This window comes from Oenanthe melanoleuca, chromosome 2 (assembly GCF_029582105.1).
Source record: "Oenanthe melanoleuca isolate GR-GAL-2019-014 chromosome 2, OMel1.0, whole genome shotgun sequence".
NCBI classification, from domain to species: domain Eukaryota; kingdom Metazoa; phylum Chordata; class Aves; order Passeriformes; family Muscicapidae; genus Oenanthe; species Oenanthe melanoleuca.
In genome coordinates, this window is record NC_079335.1 from 83019267 (window position 1) to 83041298 (window position 22032).

The 22032-nt window shown below is 39.6% G+C and overlaps 1 protein-coding gene and 1 long non-coding RNA gene across 2 annotated transcripts; both read right to left on the reverse strand.

Moving 5' to 3' along the window:
* Positions 1–627: 627 nt before the first annotated feature.
* RPP40 (ribonuclease P/MRP subunit p40) lies at positions 628–15470 on the reverse strand. The gene is made up of 8 exons (XM_056483885.1): positions 12751–15470; positions 10805–10949; positions 9505–9573; positions 7440–7535; positions 6117–6242; positions 2703–2901; positions 1668–1802; positions 628–917 (listed from the first exon to the last, which is right to left on the reverse strand). Exons 1-8 carry the CDS (start codon positions 12868–12870, stop codon positions 719–721), a joined length of 1089 nt encoding a protein of 362 aa, XP_056339860.1. The 5' UTR covers positions 12871–15470; the 3' UTR covers positions 628–718.
* Positions 15471–19572: 4102 nt separating this feature from the next.
* LOC130249512 (uncharacterized) lies at positions 19573–21467 on the reverse strand. The gene is made up of 2 exons (XR_008839810.1): positions 20529–21467; positions 19573–19690 (listed from the first exon to the last, which is right to left on the reverse strand). It is a non-coding gene; the product is annotated as an uncharacterized LOC130249512 (long non-coding RNA).
* Positions 21468–22032: the final 565 nt, after the last annotated feature.

Sequence of the window (22032 nt, forward strand, 5' to 3'; positions counted from 1 at the left end):
AATGTCACGGTGGGACTCAGCTCCACATAAGCCTTGTAAGCAAGAACCACACCCTCCTTATGAAAGCAGAGACTGTGTGTGTGATAATTAAGCAAGGAAGCAGCAGGCTTTTGTATCACTGCCAGAAACAGACTTCTGATAACCAACTGTCATCTGCAAATTCAGGGGGGCAGGTCAGTAAGCATTCACTTTTTCCATGTTTAATGGGGGCTCTTCCCAGTGCCACACACCTTCTCTTCACCTTTATTTTCCTACCCCCTTCCAAATTAGGGAGAACACATCTCCCCCTTTGGCTTTTTTGCTAGCACATACACTGAAATATCTTAAACATGGATATGAAAGTTTTGCAGATCTTTAAAGAAATAAAACAATCCCAAAATGGGCTTTCCTGTCAAATATTTCAGCTAGCCATCTGTAAAGCTAACTTTCAAATGCCAAATTTTGTCCTGGAAAAGAGGACTACCTACAGTCAATTCCTGAGAAAAACCCTCAAAAATTTAACTTTTCCTAAAATCTGTGAAGTTTCGTGAAGTTTTTCAGAAGGCCTTGTATGACAGTGAAGAAACAAAAATTATTCCTTCCATTTGCCACAAATAATAAAAACATGAACAGACTCTTAGTACTTAATCTGTTACATTACTACTTGTACAAAAAACACTTTATTAGTTTTCTGTGAGTAACTAGGGATTATTAGAGAACTTCTTCTGTGGACATAGCTTTATGGAGGGCAATCATCATGAGCTCCTACAGCCATCTGAAGCCAGTAGTCCAGATTTCTAAAAATGACAAAATTGTACAAGTTCTCTCCTCCTTTGTGGAAACCATGTTCATTTTCTCTCCAGGAAACAGGGCTGTCTGCAAAGCCATGCACGGTTAAGGTCAGCCAATATGCCAGTTTTGGTTCACCAAAATAGCAACTGCAAGCAAGAAGACAAGATAATCAGTGATTATAATGAATAGGCAGCAAATTCAAGTTTACAGTATAAAGTAAAACAATCAAAGACATACTTCAGTGAAAAATTTTTAACACTTAAAAAGTTTAGTCTGTAATAAATAAACTTGAAGGAAAACATTCAGAATACATTAGGGAACAAAGTAAGATTGATTATCTGTTATTCCTACCATAGTTTTATACATGGCAAACCTGCAAGTTGTAGCAATTAGAAAAAGTTCTAAGTTGTAAAGTAGCAGTTCTGACTTTCCTACAGTATGCACTGTCTTTCAGAAAATTGAACATTTAATGAGAACAATTGCTATCAGGGAAGAAAAAAGACACTGGAGGAAGTAACACAGTCTAAGACTATGCTTGACACAAATACTTTTACCACCAGAGAGTAAATAGATTATGAATAATCAAAGCCAGATATTATCCACTCTGCATTTTAAAAATGTAGAAGTACCATAGAGCCACATTTTCTTAGAAATTCAGATAAGAACCAGTCATGACTAGAATACAGGGCAGGCTTTTTCAAATTCAAGGCATCTAAAAATTGTTTATTACTTTTTTTATACTGATGTCAAGCTTCCAGCTCATTTCCTAATTAAAACAAAAATCTACATTTATATGTTTTGCTGCTTAATTCCAGCCGAAAAGTATTTGAAAGTGATTTCAAATAAGAAGTGTTTGAGAACAAGTGTTATAGTAATATCCTTATGTCAGCCCTTACCACAGCTGCTCCAATAACTGAATAATCTTCTCTGGAATTATAAAGCCTGTGATTGTGCACAAAAAAGCTTTTTCCACCACTGTGTTGGGCTCAGGGCAGCAATAGGTTGATAAGAAGCTGGAGGATTTGTTGTCTCTGGAAGACAAAACAATAAAACAACTGAAATAAATACACTTTAAATATTCTATAGGATGTCTTAATAATCAAAACTTGTACCAAACAAGTAGGATCTATGTGTTATCATCTAAATTAATGCCAAAGTAACTAATGACCAAGTGATCAATACAAAAGATCTCATAGTGCTGTGGGGTAACCCTGTTAGCACCCAAACACCACACTGCTGCTCCCTCCCCCACTCCCACCTGGAACTGAAAGGGAAATGGGAGAAAATGCATGGGTTGAGATAAAGACAATTTAATAAGCAGAAGAGTTCCACATGAAAGCAAAGCACACAAAGGAATTAATTTACTACTTCCCATGGACAGGCAGATCTGCAGCCCTCTCCAGGAAGACAGGGCATCTAACTACTTGGGAAGACAAACGCTGGAATTCCCAACATTTCCCACCCATCCCTGCTCCACCTTTTGCTGCTGAGGATGTCACCATATCCCATGGTGTGGGATATCCCCCTGCTCAGAGGGGTCTGCTGTCCTGGCTGGGTTCTCTCCCAGCCTCCTGCCCACCCCCAGTCTCCTCACTTAGGAGACAGAAAAATGCCTTCAGGCTGTGCAAGCCCTGCACATCAGTAGCCAAAACATCCTCTGTTACCAACACTTTTGGTCACAGATCCAGAGCACAGCACCACACCAGTTACTACAAAGAAAATTAACTATATCCCAGCACAATCCAGTACATATGGGTAACCCCTAAAAACACAGATAAAGTCATTCAAGACTTAAAACAAACATTTAATTGCATAAAAGACTCCCACTTACAAAACTGTCTGTCTTATTTATTATTCAACTATTTGTAAAATAAATTGTGGCTTTCCTTACTTAAAACATTTTTAAAGATCAAACAAATTCAATTACTTACAAGTTAACTTGATTCAAGACAGCACCCAGCCATTCAAAGAGCTCCTCTGTACTGCAGGACTCCTCTGGTTTTCCTTGTGGATCATTACTTTGTAACACTGGACACTGCAAGTCCCTTAAGGTGCTGAATGTTATTTTTGGCTTCAGGGCCTGTATTTGGTTTTTTGAAAAGTATGACATCAATGTTGATCCCTCTGCACCTTAACAACACAGTACCACAAACATCTGTTATGAAACTATTAAACAAAAGAAGCAGTGAATACATGAAACATTTATATACAAACAAAAAAATGCGTGTGAAACTGCTTGTGTGCTTTTAATCCATGGCAAAACCTTAGAATCTTCAGCTTCCTTATCTTCTTTGAAACAGAAGTTAGTGCAAGATTCAGCAACTTAGTACAGCTCAGCAAATTTGCTATCTACTACAACATGTAGATTTGCCCACAGAAAATTCAAGCAGAATTAACTGTGAGAGTAATAACATGAGCTTGTTAAAAAGAGGAACTCAGCGTTCCTGGAAAGGAACAGAGAAAATGGAGCAGGAACATCACCTCAGAACATCATTTTCCCTGAATAATGGAAAAGTGAGCATGCGATTATAGGTTTAAAAACAGATTTATTATGTCAAGAGAAATTCCCGAATAAACTGGAGCATAAGGACTGAAGAGAGAGGAAAGAGGAGAGGGTAAAGAAATCAAAATATATCACAAATGTCAGTTAACTAAAAGAATAAACTCACCCCTACTTCCCTCTCCCTGATAACTCTTCAAATGCAGTATGGCTGTAAGAGTTGAAAGTACCTTGATGGACTTGTGGGAAAGTACTGGTAAGAGATCCAACAACAAGTATCTAGACCAAAATACTAACCTAAGCAGGCATATTTTAAATTCAGAGATATTACCAATTTGCTTTTGAAGCAGAAAGGTAATTGACAGGGAATAACTTCTCCTAAATTTCAAATTCCAGATAATGTGTATTATTTTCAAAAAGGAACAAGGGTATCTAGGAGACCAAGAAATAATGCCTTACCCATGAAAAGTCTAAAGTGCAGAGCAACATCTAAATACCACAGAAAAGGCATGTGTACACTGTAGAAATTCAAGAATAGGGTAGAGTTCACTGTGGAATATTATATCTAAAATTTTCTACCAGAAAATATGAAAATATGGATTGCCTAAAGTCTATCAGCCATATTTATGTCATCAAGGACAATCATTTGGGGGAAGCAGAAGGACAGTTAAGCTCATTTTCTTAAGTCATTTTTCAAAAAAATGTTGTTCCAAAAGGCACAAAGACAGGCAATCACTGAATTCTTCTTAATTTAGTACTTTTATATAGATAAGTCTGAAGAATGCCAGAAGAGATGATCTTCCTTACATTCTATTGGCATTTGTTAGCCTAACAGGTTCAAATAATGTATAATATTGCCCTAGAATTCCTAGTAAAATACAGAAAACAATACATTTTACATGTCTACTGCATGTGGGAACCTCAGCTATGGCCCTAAATGCAGGAAATCTCAAAAACTACAGTCAAGATCCTAACAGAACAATCCCTCTAGCTAAGCACAGTTTTCTATATTAACAGCAATCATCAAAGCTTTTCAGAGGCCACTGAATTTCATCCAATAAACATGTAAAATTGTGACAGAAATTACAGCAATAGAAAAAAGATCGTATTGCCTCTGTCATTAAGGACATGAGATGCTCCATATTCCCTTTTCCTGTTCTTCTTGGTGCCAAAACCACAATGTGGGAAAACTGAGCATGAAAACCAAAAATCCTGCAGTGATGGCCACAGCAAGAAACACCAGTTTTCAGCAGGAAGGGTGAAAGCAGAAATGTTCACAGAGGACAAAGATTCTCTTGACAAAACACAGCCCACTTTTTTCCTTCCAGTAGAATCTGCACAATGTCTCATATCTATTAATAAAAACCTATAAAAGTTTTATTTTTGTCAGTACTAAGGAACTAATAGTCTTTTGTGTGTTATGAGCACAAGATTCTTGCACAGAAAGGCATTCACATTTAACTCCACATTCAGGAAATTACTGACCTGACCTGTTTTTGGGATGTAAAAAAGTAAGAAAAAAAAATGCTATTCTTCCTGAATGCTGTTAACATAGGCAGCAGCAAACATAAGAAAAATAGTGGCCCTAGAGGCATTTTGCTCTCTGTCCAGGGTCAATAAATCCAAGCAAGCTGAGCGTGAAGATCTGCCACCTCAGCTGGATTTATGTCACCATTTATGGTAGCAACAGCCTTCACTGTGACTCTTTCCTGAAGATTACAAGGACGGGAATTGCAAGCCTTTAAACAATTTCTGTATGACAAACAATTGTCATACAGATCCTTGTCATATGATTAGTACTTAGAAAGGGGGAGGGGAAAGACGAAGGAGTAAAGTGAAACATGGGGCACTCCTAAAGGAGCTTGTAAGCAGCTTCCATTTCTCAGATCAGTTAACTCCTTCTCAGAATTGGCCTTGAAGAGCCAGGAAAAATAACAATACAAGAAGGAGATGGGATAGCATTCTCAGGGACCTTTCTAATTAATATCCCTTCTTCCTAGAGTGGAGACTCAAAGCAAAGACAACAAAAAAAGCTACACATCTGTGATGAAGAAAACTATGTTTTTCAGTATAGACACTTGCAGTTTTAATCAGTTCTATGCAAATGCTACATTTCCCTACATACAGCCTCTTCTGAGGTAATATAAACAACTGGGGACTTTGAAAAATTTCCCTCAGAGAAGGAAAAATACTTGAGTCCAGAAAAAAAAAATAGTGTAATAAGAAAACAGTAGATAAACAAATACTAGAAGATTATTTGAAACAGTACAATTTATTATAGCAACGTTTTACTTGGCTCCAACCTCAAACAAGGGCTTGAGAATAAAGTGATCAAACAACATTCTGTGTATCCAGGCACATGGTACAAACCAGGGAATTTGCACATGTCCTGTAGCTTCTGAGGAAATCAGAGTTCCCCATCCTAAGCAGGCAACCAGATACATAACTTATGTGTATTAATAAAAACAAACAAAGCAAAGAAAGGGTATTGATAATGGTTATGTATGTCACAAATTTATAAAGAAGAGGCAGAACCATCAAATAGGCAAAGTTTTGCCAGAAAGCCTGGGCAGCATAGAGAAAGGAAATGAAGCAACTAATACATCTCCCATGAATCACTGTTGTGTTCCTGAACTGAGATGTTCTGTGCACAGGAAGTAACACCCTCCCCACCTCAAACAAATAAACAAAACAAACAAAAAAATCCCACCCATACACATTTTAATCTAACTTTTCCCTCCACTGAAAATGCATTTGGGCAATCACTAGAGAAAAACAGTAAACTAAAAATATGTATGACACTTCATGTCAGTTGCATTTTAGTTGTACATTTAGTTCTTATTACCTGTATTATACCAAGCCAGTAGGAAGTCAAATTCTAAAGGTTTCTTTTCTTTCAAGGCCCAAAGCACTCTGTTATGTTTCTTGCTCTCAGGGTGAAAGCCAGCATCAGTCAAGTCAATAGTGACAACTGCAGAAAATGCACAATAGTTATTGGTAGTCAATTGAAATAAATTTTATTGTTAAATTAGAAGAGCACAAAGAAACAAAAGAACATTAAAATTCCTCTTTACATCTACAGAATCTTTACAATGTATATGATTATGCAAATATGTCTCCCCATTGTGTAAAAAAATATTCTCTCCTACTGTCCTTATTTTGATATAAACTGGAAATGCTTCCTAGTGACTAGAGGGACAGATTCCTCTTAAATGGCACTGACAAGTCCCTGAATAGTGCCTTAAAAATATCTTGGTAATTAGGTGAGCTATTAGCAGTATAAAAAAAAAAAAAAAAAAAACAACAAAAACCCAAACTAGAATTTCTAACAACAAATTTCTAACAAACAAAAGTCATGCATACAGCAATGACACTTTTTCAATAGGTTGGTTTTTTCCTAGGTGAATTCTCTCATGGATAGGTTATATTTATTTTTCAAATGGAAATTTCATTATACCTTTTGATGATTAGAATGTTAAAGAATGTTAGATGTCCCATTATGCCAAAATACTTACTAGAGATAACAAGTTTCCCCTCCTAAAGGTTTTATGTAACTATAGCTATCAACTGCTGCAAGTTCCAATACATTTGAGATGGCACAGTGTTCCTGTTTGGCTTTTTTATTTCCTAAAAAGACAAATTAATAAAAATCACACACAAGATGTCTCCTCTGCAGCTGTTAAAAAAATAATGCTTTCCAAATACTTGGTACATGGAAATTACCATTTTAAATGTGTGAAACACAGTACAATTCTCCCTTTCAAGCAAGCAGTCTCAGGTGAGGCTCTTCACTGATTTTGTATTGTGCACACATTTTAAAGACCTCCTAGATCAGTTTAAAATTTTCTGACTTAAATCAGAATGCATAGACACTATGCAGAGTATGCAAAAATTCTTGAGTCCTACATCACTCCAGTACAAATAACACAATGAGAACCCCTGAAATTAAAAATTTTATAGAGTACTGAAAAGATGATGTATTTGTGTCCTTAAAGATTTTTTACTGCTTTACTACTCAGAGAAAAACTACATTCTCTCTTCAGGCATTCCTTGTATTTGCGTCTGGGAAAATAAAACCTAGACAATAACTAATTTTAGAGAAAGGGAGGTTTCAACATCCTAACAAGGTGCTTCTTAAATAAGCCCTCTTTATATAAATCATACTTACTATATCTCATTACTTTTTTTCCTGAATACCGAGAAGGGCGACCTTGCAGTCCAAGCTCCTCATAAGTATCCTTATCCACTGAAAGAATTAGTTTACCTATAAACAAACCAAATTTTAATGGAAATAATCTTCTACTTGGTTCCCTTTGAAGTCTTTTGAGAACCATATACCTTTTACAATGCTAGCTTCAGATCAATGGTATTACTAATGTAATGAAGACTCCTTAGTTCCAGTTAAATGGATTACCAGATTAATCCTTTTTTAAAAAAAAGGTTATAACTCAATTATTCTTTTTTTATCAAAGAGATCTTGTGAACTAGAGTATGAAAAGCATAATAATATTCCTGAGGTAATCATAGCTTTTTTACTGTACTACTCAGTTCTCTGTCTCCATCTTTCCTCCACTCATCCTCTATACTTGCTGTATCATTAGCTGAGCAGTAAATCACACAAGGGCCTGATTTAGTAAACATTCATGCTCAACATGCACTGCTCAACTAAATAAACAAAAGCAGTTCCTCCAAGTCACACTGAGTAAACCATGCTTGCTAGTGATGAGCTGATACATGCTGGAACAACTCTGCTTCTGCTCATAAACCAGATCTTGCTGCTGCTGCTTGGTACAGAGCTTCACACAACAGCTCTCTCTACCACAGCCCTTGGGTTCTACTGCACAAGTAACAGCACAGAACACAAACAAGTAAGACTGCAGAGGAAGAGTTCAGACAGTGACATCACCAGGAACTGTAACAGTGCCTCTGCAATAATTGTGCACAGCTTGTAACACCCGTATTACACAAACTCCATTGCTATCCACTTTGCCAGGACTGTGCTAACAAACACATAAAAGAATTCTCCTGAACAATCTGAATTCACTCAGGCCCTCATGGCCACCTGTCATATTACAGCTTCCTAAACTAGAGGGCAGGCAGACCAGATTGTATTTCTATTATATTTTATATACTGTTAAATAGAAATAAAACAATGTAGATGAAGCTCAAAATACTTTCGTTTTCTCACCTGAGATGTGGGACATTTTATGGTGTCTTCTCATAAAACTGTGATGCAATTGAAATAGACTTTTAACATGTTAGATAGTTCTCAGGGAACTATTCTCACAGAATCCTCACAGAACCAGAAAATGGTTTGCATTGGAAGAGACAGTGAAGACCATCCAGTTCCATCCCCTCTGCCATGGGCAGGGACACCTTCCACTACACCTGGTTGCTCAAAGCCCCATCCAACCTGGCTTGAACACTTCCAGGATGGGGCACCACAACTTCTTTGGGTGACCCACCATCCTTTCAGTAAAGAATTTTTTCCTAATATCCAACCTAACCCTACCTTCCTCCAGTTTGAATCCACTCCTCCATCCCCTATTTCTACATGACCTTAAAAATTTCCTCTGTGGTCTCTTTCAGGCCCCCTTTAGGTACAGGCAGGTGCTCTAATTCTCCCCAGAGCCTTCTCTTCTCCAGGTTAGCAACCCCAGCTCTCTCAGCCTGTCCTCACAGGAGAGGTGATCCAGCCCTGTGAGCATCTTTGTGGCCTCCTCTGGACTTGCTCCAGCAGGTCCATGTCCTTCCTGTGTTGGGGACCCAGAGCTAAATTAAGTACCCAAGGTAGGGTCTCATGAAAACAAACACTTAATATTTTAAGTGTTCCTAAGCAGTGCTGATAACTTGCTTTTTTTGGTACAAATTCTGTCTTAAAGACTAGAAGGGAACAAGAAGTTGGAGTGCAATGCTTTCACAAAAATAACCCCCTGTAGCAATTGCAATTATGGTTGAAGCATTGACAATCTGACTATACATAAGTGAAGCTGATTTTCATTGTTTTATAATTTTCGTTAGAATTAAAAAATAATTTAACAGCATGAATGAAAAAAAGAGCTAAAACTAATATTTTTTCCAATTCACTAATATTTCTAACAAAGTTGGCAAGTACAGTAAGCGTTGTTTTCCAGTTTACATCATTCCAAATTAAAAAAAAGCAAAAAATGAAACAGAAACAACCCAGACCAAAATTGACACATATTACTGAAACCAAAACAAGTCCCCCATACCATTTGGTAGCAGAGCTGCAGTATTATCTTGATCAATTTTTGTCTTATAGGTAAGTGCATAGCATGAACCTTGAACAGTAAAGCAGAAAAACATGAGATTACACAGTCTGTAAAGACAGACATGATAAGATAAACAATTCACTTCAATACAACCAAACATAACAAACACCATCTGAATCACTCTCTTGTTTTCATCTACTAACTTTCTTCCACCTTCTCAAGCAAAATGGTCATTATTATTTTTATAAACCCTGTTCTGGTAATATTTTAAAGGACCTATAATGGGAATAATGTTCATAATATGCCCCAATATGAAAACATTTTCTTTCCTTCCACCTGTGACTCTCCCTAGTCAGCAAAGAGAAAAGCCAATTTCTTCCCAGACGTATTTTTATTACCAGCTCACACAAAGACAAGGTGGAAGATGCTCACATTACTAAATGCTTTTGTCACATTATCTGCCACTAATCAATTTTGTTTTTTAAAATACAAGTGTCATATGTCGTGAACTCTGTGTACAAATGTTGTATGGCTTCCATAGCATAAAAGACATTAATGAGGTCAAAGGAGATAGGAAAAGAGTCCCACATTTAGCAAGTAATGTATCTCTTATTCTCCTGTTTCATCTGCATGTTCTCTGTTGTCCTCTCTTTTCTCTGTAATTTTTTTTTCTCTTTGACTCTCAGCTCAAGGGTACAACAGTTATCATAAGCCAAAAGAGTGGGCTCTGCTAGATGAAAACAGCATGGTCTGACTATGCAAAAACAAGGTGGCTGGGCAGAGGGTCTATCTTTCTTTGCATCCTCTTTGCTCTTACTGGGTAAGGATGAGCTGTCACAGCTTTCTTAGTGAAAAATAAAAAATAAGGAAGCATAGTTTTCTCTTGAATGCCATGAAACACAGCTGAGCACAGCTCTGTGTTGAAGTATGAAAGAACAAGAAAGGGACAAGAAAGATTTCTACAGGAATCTGCATAAAGGTGAGGTGTAGGAGAAACAGGTGTGAGGATACATGGCAGTCCTCTTGATAGCTGGCTTTCAGAATTGGGGTGGAATATGGAAAAATTTATAATGAAGAATCACAGGAGTTTTGGACTCTATGGGTGTAAAAAAATGTTGTGACACGTGACAAAGCAGAAAAAAGCATATAGACAAATTCATGCAGAATTCGATTAGTACTTTTCCTTTCCTTCCTTTAAAATACTTTTCATAATAAATAATAATAAAACTATTAAAAATTTTACTGTACTATAAAAAAGTATATTACGACTGCGTTTGTTCTGTTCTGATTTCCTCCTTACCTTTCTTCACGAAAGCATCAATGAATTCATGAGCAACCAATTCATGAACAGGTAAATTCCTCACCAGGTAGTACTCTCCAAAATCTGCAATTGTGCTTTTCAGCACTTCAGGTAGCAGGCCACATTCCGGGATCAGAAAAGACACCTATTAGGAACATATTTGTAATGTAAATCCTAAAACCTGTTCTGAAAAAAGCCCAACTAAACAAAACAATAAGAAAGACAAAAGATAACCTCTGTCTTTGAAATGTATCAATTTTCATAGTCTCTAGGTACACCAAATTCATTATTTGGTGGTTTGGGTTGTGGTTGGTTCTTTTTTCTTTTGCTATACAATAGCATTTGATATATTATGTAAAGACATGATCTTACACAGCATGAGTTAACAGAAGATCTTGTTTCACATCACTATACATTTAGCTTGATGTCACACTGGGACACCTCCTTCAGCCCTTGCTGGAGTACTTGATGAAGCAGTTATAAGGCTAAGCATTTCTATAATCTTATTGGAAAAGCAAAGACCAAAGTAGAATCTTTAATTTACCCTTTGCTTAACACCTTTCCTGTATATCTTCCACAGACCAAGAGAGCCATGAAGTCTGGCAGACCAGGGAAAATAAGGTAATACATGGGCAAGAACGAAGCTTCCCAAGCATCATAAAGATCTGCTCCCTTGTTCTTCCCTCTATCCCTCAAAAATCCCTTAAAATTCTTCCTTCCCAAAGCTCTTGGATAACAGGTGTGTATCTCCCTTGGCACACAGGTTCAAGAGAAGCAAGGACTGACAAACAAGCTGCCTTCCACACCAGTGGAAAGCTTTCTGAATAGCTGCTAAAAAGAATCTCAGAAGTCACAGTTAACAATTAGCCCAGAGAGTTGCAGGGAATGAGAAAGGGGTTATGAAACAGGATCCTGCCTGATTGCTGCAAAACGTGGAACACCTAAAATTTTTCTTAAGGAAGGATGTTCTTTGCTGTTTGGTCCTTGCACACTTTCAAGCCTAATCAACAAGATTTAATCCATGAAACAAGAGCACAGCTAACAAGCCCTAAGTGAAGTCCTGGTTTCTTTGCTAAAGTTTAGGGCTGGACATGCTTCAGTGATGTCAGACCTAGGGTGAAGTCATCAAAGCTCAGGGAGAAAGATGTACCACTGATAGCGAGCAGAAAGAATGCAGAATTAATTAATTTATGGGCCACAAGGACATATGGAAGAACTCCCAAGAAAAGGATGAAACTTAACAAACCCAGCAACTGTGCTGAATCAGCTCTGAGTGGATAAAAGGAAATTCTGGCAGGTGGAGATCACGGCCACCGACCCCAGGAACCCCCTGACTCCACAGCAGAGAAGGACTGAGCATGGGGATTAATCAGCATGAGACGTGAGAGACCCATTAACCAATAAAAGACAGAATACTGCATAATAAGAGAAATATGTAACTTGCGGATAATGGACGATAATGCCATTGTTTCCTAAAATGTCTAATTAGTATTTATATAAAAGCTTTGATAGGTGGTGTGCTTGATTTGTCTGCGCGGAATAAACAAGGTCTCCTTTCCCAGCTGGACCCTGAGCCTGTGTTTGGAGAGCTCCTAAAATCGGCACCTCCAGCTCCTCGAGGAAGGAGTTTCTCCCATGCTGCGCGACACCGCAAACACAAAAGGAGAGCTAATTTGCCTTTTTTTTTTTTTTTTCCCCACCTCAAAAGCGGTGCTCGCGGGCCAGCTCTGACAAGGACGGAGGAGGCCCCCGGAACAGCGAGCCCGGCGCGAGTGGGGCACCGGCAACGCGCCCCTGGAGCGGCTGGCGGGCAGAAGAGCCCCCGGGTGCTCAGGCAGCTCCGACTTTCCCTTTCCCTTTCCCTTTCCCTTTCCTTCCCTCCCTTCCCTCCCCGTGTCCCTGAGGGGACCCCGCCGAGGCCGCGGGCCCGCGCTCGCGCCACTCACGCGGCAGCTGTAGGCGTGCTCCCGCACGTGCGCCGCGTGCCGCGAGCGCGGGTGGCGCGCGTGGCCCCGCTCGCACACCAGCAGGTGCCGCGGCGCGCGCCCGAGCTGCGCCGGCAGCATCCCGCGTCCCGCCCGCCTTCCTCCTCCTCCTCCTCCTCCTTCCTCCTCCTCCTCCTCAGGCGCCGACCGGCAGCGGCCAGACGCGGCGAGGAGGGCTGGGAAGGGGCCGTGCCGTGAGGTCACGTCCGCCGGTTCCGGCGGCGCAGCCGCTTCCGCTGAGGCGGCGTTGGGGCCGCGGTGGCCGCTGCGCTGCTCGGAGCCCGGGGCCGCTCGGGGCTCTCGGTCCCTGCGGGCTCTGAAGAGCCCGGCACGGATCGGACACCGAGCGAGTCCGCAGGCTCGGACTGTAGTCACGGTCTGCTGAGGGAGCGGTGGTTTAAGCACGGCCGTGCCCGGAGGGCACAGGCTGCTGAGGAACCTTTTCCAAGAGCCTGGGGTGACAGGACAAGGGGCAATGGCTTCAAACTGAGAGTAGGCTTAGATTAGATACTAAGACTAAATTCTTCTCTGTGAGGGCGGTGAGGCACTGGCACAGGCTGCCCAGCTGTGGATGCCCCGTCCCTGGAAGTTTCAAGGCCAGGCTGGATGGGGCTCGGAGCAGCCTGGTGTAGTGGAAGGTGTCCCTGCCCTGGCTGAGGGATTGGAACTGGATAATGTTTACCGTCCCTTCCAACCCGAGCCGTTTTCCCATTCGCAGGCGGAGCCAGGCCCGCAGGTGCGGGCAGCAGTGTCCTGGCACTCCAGAGGCTGAAGGAGCCCTGCAGGAGCCGTGCAGCGGGACTGCCGCGGGTGGGCTGCGGTGTCTCACCGCTCTGCGCATCTCACACAAAGCACGCACAAAAATCCGCCGGTCCCCTGCCTTCGCGGCTTCCAGCTCCATTTAAAATGGCACCGAGCAACTTTGTGTGTAGCCGCCGTTTCTGTACCAAGCACACAGCACAGCGGTGCAGCGCTTCTGGCTCGCCAGGCTGGCTCACCCCCGTGTTTCAGCGTATGAGCTTTTCCAGGTGCTGGAGGGACACTGGGACACTGCTGCTGCTGCTCCGGGATCGGTGCTTGGAGGAGAAGCCGCACCTCGGCAGATCCCGGGCTCGAAAGCGCCGTGCAGGAGGGCTGAAGTCTGTGTAAATCAGACCGATTGGGTTATTGCGAATCAGAAAAGGCTGTGTGATCACAGCAGCCTTCTGAGCATGCAGACATTAACGGGGAAGGAGCCGCACGGCTGATGTCAGCTGCTGTCACCCCCGCGGGCAGACAGCCCCTGCTACCAAAGGGGTGAAAAGTTCAAGCCTCTGATCAATAAGCCCAGAGAGTCCGGCGGGAAATCTCAGCTGTACCCAAAGCAGCACGTGGAGAGCTTTTTTATTGCTTGTTTGATTTGATTTTTTTGGCCGGGAGAGAGGGCTGTTTTTGTATGTTGGGGTTTTTTATGAGCTTCTCTACGCTAATGCAATGTATGCGTTCTGCTGGGGATAAGAATGGATGGGAAGAGAATTGAGGAAAAAATATGTTGGGGAAGGGTCAAGAGTGTGAAGATTGATGGTTGCATATTCAGCGTTAAGTCAGTATTTTAGGGATTCTGGCAGGAGTGTAGTTCACTGCAGCACAGTGGAGCACTGAAGGATTCACATCACTGTTCAGTTTGGTTCATATGTCAGGCAATTAATTTTAACCCACCCTTAGTCATAGATATTGGCTGTCCTATTATAGAGTATTTGTGTTCTAGAGAACTCCCTGAAGATACTGAACTACATCAAAAAAACCACTTGGAAGTCCAGTAGTCTATGTTGTAACATACAGAATTTCCCTATCTTTAAACAAGACATAAATCACATATATATATATATCTCTGTGTGTGTGTGTGTATACTAATTGTTGGTTAATACTGACATTTTTATAGTGCTTGTTACAGTTTTATGAGTAATTTGGTATGGGATTTCTTTATAATGTAAAAAAAAATTTAAAAAAAGAAAAAAAGAGAGACCCTTTTAAACTTTAAATATTTTAAGTAATTTTAGATGTAACACTATCACAATTTTCCCAAGGATTTCAAACTCATGACAAGGTAATGCAGTTTTACAGCAATTCAGTTTCTGCATGCTTAAAGACAGTTACAGAATATAGTCAAGAGGCAAAGATTGCCTTAAGGCAACTTGTGGTAATAGGTTGGAATATGGAAGAATCTCTCAAATACTTCCTGGGAATGATAAAATTTGATTCTGATGTTGTATAAAATGACTGAGTTTGGAAAGAAAAGTCTGATCTTCACATTATTTTCTTCACATACCTCTTTTTGTGAAGCCCAGCTGCTTCTTGCATATACTTTTTTCACTATGGAAGAACAATCTTAAATGCTGGATTTTCTAATTTAAAAAACAACATTATTAAAATCCTTAGAGTTTCATGAAATAAAATCTAAACATTCCTTATACAGACTTTGGTATTGATTTGTGTCTTTAAGATGAATCAAAGTATTTCTCTTTTCAGTCACTGTTTTTTCTTTCTTAAATAGTGTTGCCTGCAGAAGAGAAGGAAGGAAGTTGTCTAAATCTTTTAACCTTGGGTTATAATTAGTACATGGCAAAACAGAAACAAACGTGTACCTCTGGCACTGTGATCATCTAAAAATAATAAAAAGCATAAGACTGAAAACCAGCAATTTACTTGATCAGTGTCAACTGGCTTTTTTTGTGGGAGAAAGTGGAAGGATGGAGAAGATGTGGACAGTTAGCTTTATACCCTGTTTTTTAACACACTTTGGTCATATATTCAGAGCAGGGATGGGCTGCAAAAAAGATCCCGCTCAGACTTGTTCTTTAAGGGGCTTACAGACAAAGATCTGCTGAGCTACTCCCCAAAGCAGCCTTCAAGCAGGAAGATCAGTGAATGCTAACCATGGGCCAAATTGTTGAATTTGGTTTAAAATGCCATTAGAAACCCCTAAACAACCATCTGATCTGTTTTTCTCAGAGTTAAACCCTCAGTAATCTGGGAAACCTCCTACTCACTCAGTTTTGTGGTATTACAGTGGTAGAAGAAATGAGAGGGATAATTCCTCCAACAGGGTTCTGGGGAGCAGGAGTGTGTTTCATTTATGTTCAAGCAGGATCATCACCTCCACTTGCCTCCCAAAGATCAGATTTTGTCAGGGTCTTGCATGATACTGGGGAATTTTCATGCACTTTCCTCCTAAACAAATCAATTGTCCATCGCATTGTGGCTAACATGAGGCACATATACTCTGTTTTCTATTCACACTTCCTTGCAGTAGGCAACAAACTGTGGCCATGTTCCTCTGGTTGCCCCTCCATCTGCTGGGAATCATCCTAGGGAACATTTTCACATCCAACTCGACCTTCCATGGGCAATAAAGATCCCACAACAAATGGGGGAAATGCTGCATTTTCCATTGCTAAGGCGTCCCCTCCTGGTTTCACAGATAACAGGCACCATTTCCCCTCAAACCGAGTAACCAGTTAACACAATTTTGTTAAACTCATTGTAGCTGTTTTGTTCTCAGTCTGTACATAATTTTCCCCAGTTATATGAGGTGGTGTGCTAAAGGATATTAATTGTCCCTGCAGAAATTGCCTTGATAATATGCTTAGAACATCTTATTTAATGCACCATCATGATGATACAGAATGCAAAGCAAAGAGAAAATATAACTAAGCATTCCTTCCTGTCCACACCTTAAAAAAGAAAAAAAGAAAAAAGGGGGCACAGATAATTAAAAGTAGGGCACATTTTCTCTTAAGATCAGTGCAGTGTACTTCCTTCCTGTCACAACTTCAGACTTCCAGGCAGCTTCAAGGAGAGTATTTCCCATTCCCACCAATAAATTAGTAATATTTCTTGTACCTGTTATTGTTCATTCTTTTGTGTATTACTGCATATTATTAATAACTATTTGGATTACAAGGCCACTGACATTTTTCCCTTACTAAGCTGTTTCTCTGACACCCCCACCAACCTAGTGTGGGGCTGGCTGTAGCTGTTTCCACCAAGGATGGGTGCCAAAGTTTGGCCCTGCAAGTTTAGTGCAGTAAAATTTCAATCATCCTTTTGCAGTGCAACATCAGAGCCACGTGGTTGCTGGTTTCAGGCACAGAGGAGCTGGAGATGGTGCCAGCAGAGGAAGAAAGCCACAGGGAGAGAAGCCTGTTCTCTCAGCCAGCTGGAAGCCTGTTTCTCTATGGCTGGTGCAGAGTTTCCCTCAGGCACCCTGCCTGCACACAGGTTCTCAAAAAGCAGTAATTGGAGTACCTGGATTCATGATTTCTTCCCTAACATTATCAATGAAATCAAGCAATTGTTAGTATTTAAAATAATCCAAGATTTAAAAAAACCCCAAACCCACAAACAAACAAACCGAAATCACATTCCTTGGTAAGAGTAGTTTTTTCAGCAAGATCTAAATGTTTCGGGACCAGTGTGGCATTATCAAAAGCTTAAAATGAGAATTGTACATTTCATTCACTTGAGCAAGATTCGAAGTTTCAGCCTAGAAGCACACTAAAAATATTCTCCCTGCACACTAAAAATATTCTCCCTGCCCTCACCTTCCAGCTATGCTGATGTGAAACTGGTTCATAGGAGCAATGGAAGCAAGTTTTGTACAGGAAATTTTTAGAAGACTTTGAGAAGGTTAACCATCAAGTTAAGGTAAATACACACATATATATATGACTATAAACACACGAGAGTAATATGAGAAGCCAGGAGCACAGATGAGAGTGTAAACATAGAAGTGTGTATGTATATGTGAGTTGAAGCCATCACTACAGATATGAGGTTATTTTTTTCCTCTGGTCCCCATGATTTTGAAGACTGGAGGCCTCCCCAGCACCTTCCTGGGATATGTGCACAGTTAAGATGCTATGCAAGCAACCTGTTCTAGTCTTCTTTCCTATTTTTCTTCCCTGGAATGTTCATACTCACATTCTCATTTACTGTTGTTTGGTTTTTTTTAAATCTTCTGGGTTTTTTTTTTTTTTTTTTTTTTTTTTTTTTGGTGGGATATTTGGTTTTTTTGGTTTTTTTTTTTTGTTGTTGTTTTTTTTTTTTTGTTGTTGTTGTTGTTGTTGTTTTTTGTTTTGTTTTGTTTTGTTTGTTTTTTGTGGTGTTTTTTTTTGTTTGTTTGTTTGTTTGTTTTTTTGGTCCAGAATTACTCTGAGATCTTTGTATTTTTTTAAGCCCATATTTCAAAGGAAATATTAAAAATGCTACTTTGAAAGAACAGCAATCTGTGGATTATGATTTAAACCTAAATTTTGGTTAATTTATAACAATTCTGTTTTCTGTAAATGCAGTTTTATCCAAATAACTGGTAAAAATGTGATATTTCCTCCATTATTTTTTCATGCATAAGTGTTTGAAAAAAAATTTTTGAATAAAAACCCTGCCACTGCAAGTTAGCTCTTTGTCTGTACAACCCATTGACACAAAATCTGCTGCTGACTGCAATGATGAAAAGGAAAATTAATTTAATCTTTAAAACTTGTGCCTTTGTATTCTGCCTTCTAGCTGGTTGCACTCAGATTAACTTCTTCCTGTAGTTGCTGCTTTGTTTGGGAACATGTTAAGGAACAGGCAAACCTTTATACATGCCTGGATTTTTTTTTTTTCAGGCAAAAAATCCAGACAAGAAACTGCACCATCCATTAAATCAAGCAAACAGCAAAAATTGGATCAGTGTGAAGACATGGCATCTCAAATAAACTTTTAGACTTCACTGGTTGCCTGGAGAATTAGAGCTCTCTGCAGAACACACTGAAAGGTGACCACCTCACTGCTTTTATCCACTGCACTCAAATGTGAAAAATAAAGAAGGCAACTTGCATCTTGTTGCAGCTGAGTGACAAAACTTTATGGTTCTTCCTGTTCTGTAAGATGAATCAAGGAATGATGGCTACATGGATTCATTTGTAAACCATAGTGATAAGACACCCCCCTGAACATATGTCAGGAAAGAGACAGAATTTTGTGCAGTCATTAGTCTTCAAATCTGAAAGTAAGATAGGAATCACACTAAATAAAAACACTCTGCCTTTGGCCAAGATAAAATTTTTGCTCTTGGAGTGCAAAGGAAGTGATTTATGTTGGGGAATGAAAGCATCCTTCTTGTGGGAGAAATAAGAAATGCCATTTTTTTCTTCATTTGCCAGGATAACTAGAAACTAGCATATAAAATTAAGTGAAATTAAATGCAATCTTCAAGGACAACAGGTAAAAAAGGAAAAATGCAAAGGAGAGAAAATTACTTTTGAAATAGGTCTTAGAGGTAATTTAGCTTTTTTAATCACTGAATCCATTTAATATTCACCACGAAAATTAATCCATTGCTCTTAAAAGTCTTGCTCAGTTCATCAATTCATGAATCCCCCTTGGTTGTTAAGTTGCTCCTCCTCGTGTCTCCAGCCTGATTAATAATTCAATAAGATAACTAAGGGCTCAAAATATTGGTTCCCTAAGACTAGCCTGGCTAATCTTGTTCTTGTTGAGTTATCCTAAGATTTGCAAGTTAAATGCTCGGATGGAAAGGGCCTGGCTATCACTGCTTATGTCATTAGGAAATAGTGGTATGGAAGGAGAGGGACATGAACTACCAGAAATCAAAGCAACAGCTCCAGTGGGATGAGTGGGCAGCCATCTACTTACTGCTGTTGGGAAGAGGGTAATGTGGAGCAGTGAAAACTTTCTGCTCACTTTAACTGTGCTATTTCTTGGATGGGAGACGGAGCAGGGTGTGAACAGCACCACTTTTCCTTCAAGAACATTTTTATTTTGAAAAGAAAGCGTCTTCTTTCAACTGAATTGTTTTTGAACTCCTTACAGTGTGACTTCTTGAAGTATTTTCAAACTGAAGTGAGTTCTTCTGCTTCAGGGAGTAAAAAGATAAACAGCTCAGTTTTGGCACCACTAGGTTGCATTCACAGTCTATCATATTACAGAGACTTTAGCAAAGATGCACTGAGTCACGGAAGTAGCAGCCTTTAAATGTCTCCTCAGTTTGGGAGTGAAAACAAATAGGAGATGTGGGATTTGTCTTTTTGTTTTAGTTGGATATGGAAATGGAGACAGAAATGGAGTTACAGCAGATTAGCAGTCTGGATACCAGCAAAGGAAACATATTTTGCTAAACTTATTCTTAAATATTTACTGCATGAAAACATATTGAACTATGTATTATCTGCAGATGGCTTGTAAAAGGAACTGCTCTGAACTGTGCCAAGCCAGTAGGAACAAAAGGTCTAAAAGAGCTTTATTAAGGTTGCAATTGCAGTTCATGGTGATATGAATCATGATAACATTCTTTGGTAAGGTTTTAATGCCATGATCACACATTATTTACATGGTTGGAGGACTTGGACTTAATTTTCTTTGAATTACAAAGAATGCAGGAAGGGAAAGGATGGTCCTGCCACAGAGGCAAGTGATTTTCTAGCCTAAAGGGACTAAATTTTATTGCTGCTCCAGACATTAAGACCAGGCAGTGCTATGCAAATTGCTCAAACTAACTTGGCTCCCTAATGCTTACTGATAATTTTTACTCCAATAGCCTAAGCAGTCAGATCTCAGAGGTATTGAGCTTTACCTGAAATCAAAAAGAGTGATGCACTGAGTGCATGAAAAATCTTCTATTCTCATAGGCAATTTCAAAGGTCAAGTTTCACACTTCCAAAATGAGCACTTAGAATAAAGGGACACTTTTTTACCTTGACCTCTCTGCAGCTCAGCTCTCTAATGCTAAAAATCAGGAATCGTTCATCTCACAGTAGTCTGCTGTTTCTGAAGCAGTTGAAGATCCTGTGGTGCTGAGCACAATGGAGGATCCCATGAGGAAATCTGATCACATCTCCAGAGCAGGACTGGAATACTGTTCAGTTGGTCAGGCCTGCAGCTACACTTTGAGCAATGTGGAGGAAAGCAGTGACAACATCATAAGGTAGCTGTCTATCTTGTGTGCTTAATGAGACAGTCCAGAAAGAAAAATGGCCTAAAAATGCTTAATTACAGGTTGCAACCTTAATGATGGGATAAAAAAAAAAAAAGGGAAAAAAAAAGACTGCATTAAGGTTATAAATGAAATGTGGCTTCAGGCAATTTTTAGTATATTGATGCTTGAATCTGTATTCCCATCATTCTTTTAACATAGATTTTTTTTGTTCTACTATTTAGGAAAAAAGTAATGATACATTGATTTGATGAAATGCAGCATATAGCCCATTGAAATGTGGGCACTACAAAAGAGTAGACAAAGTATATTTTATTTACCTCAGTCTGCAGGACAAGTTTTATGTGTATCTGTGTTTAAAATTGCTGTTTAACACAAACTTGGATAGGAGCATGTCTTGAGAAAAACTGCCATGGGTTCTTGAAGGAGCAGTAACAGACATGAATTTGTGTGTGAAATTAAGCATAAAACTTCAGAGGCTCCACCTAATATCATCTGCCCAATTAGGTTTATACTTTACAATGCTTATAACATTTGGTAAGATCAACTTGGAAAAACATGTTTCCCAATCCTGCAAAGCAGTGCCTGTTGAAATCATGTGCACAGATACTTAGAATTAAAAACTTGCTGAAATTACTTGCAAGCTTAGGTCAAATCATTTTACCTGACCACCAGCATCACTGCAGTTTGTTCAGCAATTCTTTGCAAATAGTAGTAGTAGCAATAATAATAATAATAATAATAATAATAACAACAACAACAACAACTTTTATATGACAGGTGCAGCAGCAGCCCCAACTTCATGTTCATGCACCTCCTTCATCCTTTACCCAGTGATTCCTGCCTTTTCTTCTCCCCATCCCAGGCTGCAGGAGGTCACCTCTTGAAGTGTGCTAATGCACCCTTTCATGTTTGTTAGATTGCTACCCTGACAGGATCATGTGTGCCTTGTATTGAAAAACTTCAACTCTGATTTGCTTCAAATACAAAGTCCTGGTCTTAGAATGTTTTCTGATTTTAAAGTGTTAGATAATGCTGGCTCCATTTGCAGGACAGGTGATCTTTCACATGCTATTTCAGTTTTTCATTTTGTTTGGAGAGGAATGTATTTGCAATCAGATGAAACTGAAAAGCAATGACAATCAGCCACACCACCAGATGGAGCTTCTTTTCTGCCTTTCCTGCTGGAGGTGCTGAAGCTGTGGGACTGAACTCACTGGGACTGTGGGACTTTAACTGTTTTTATAGTCAATTAAAGTAAAAAA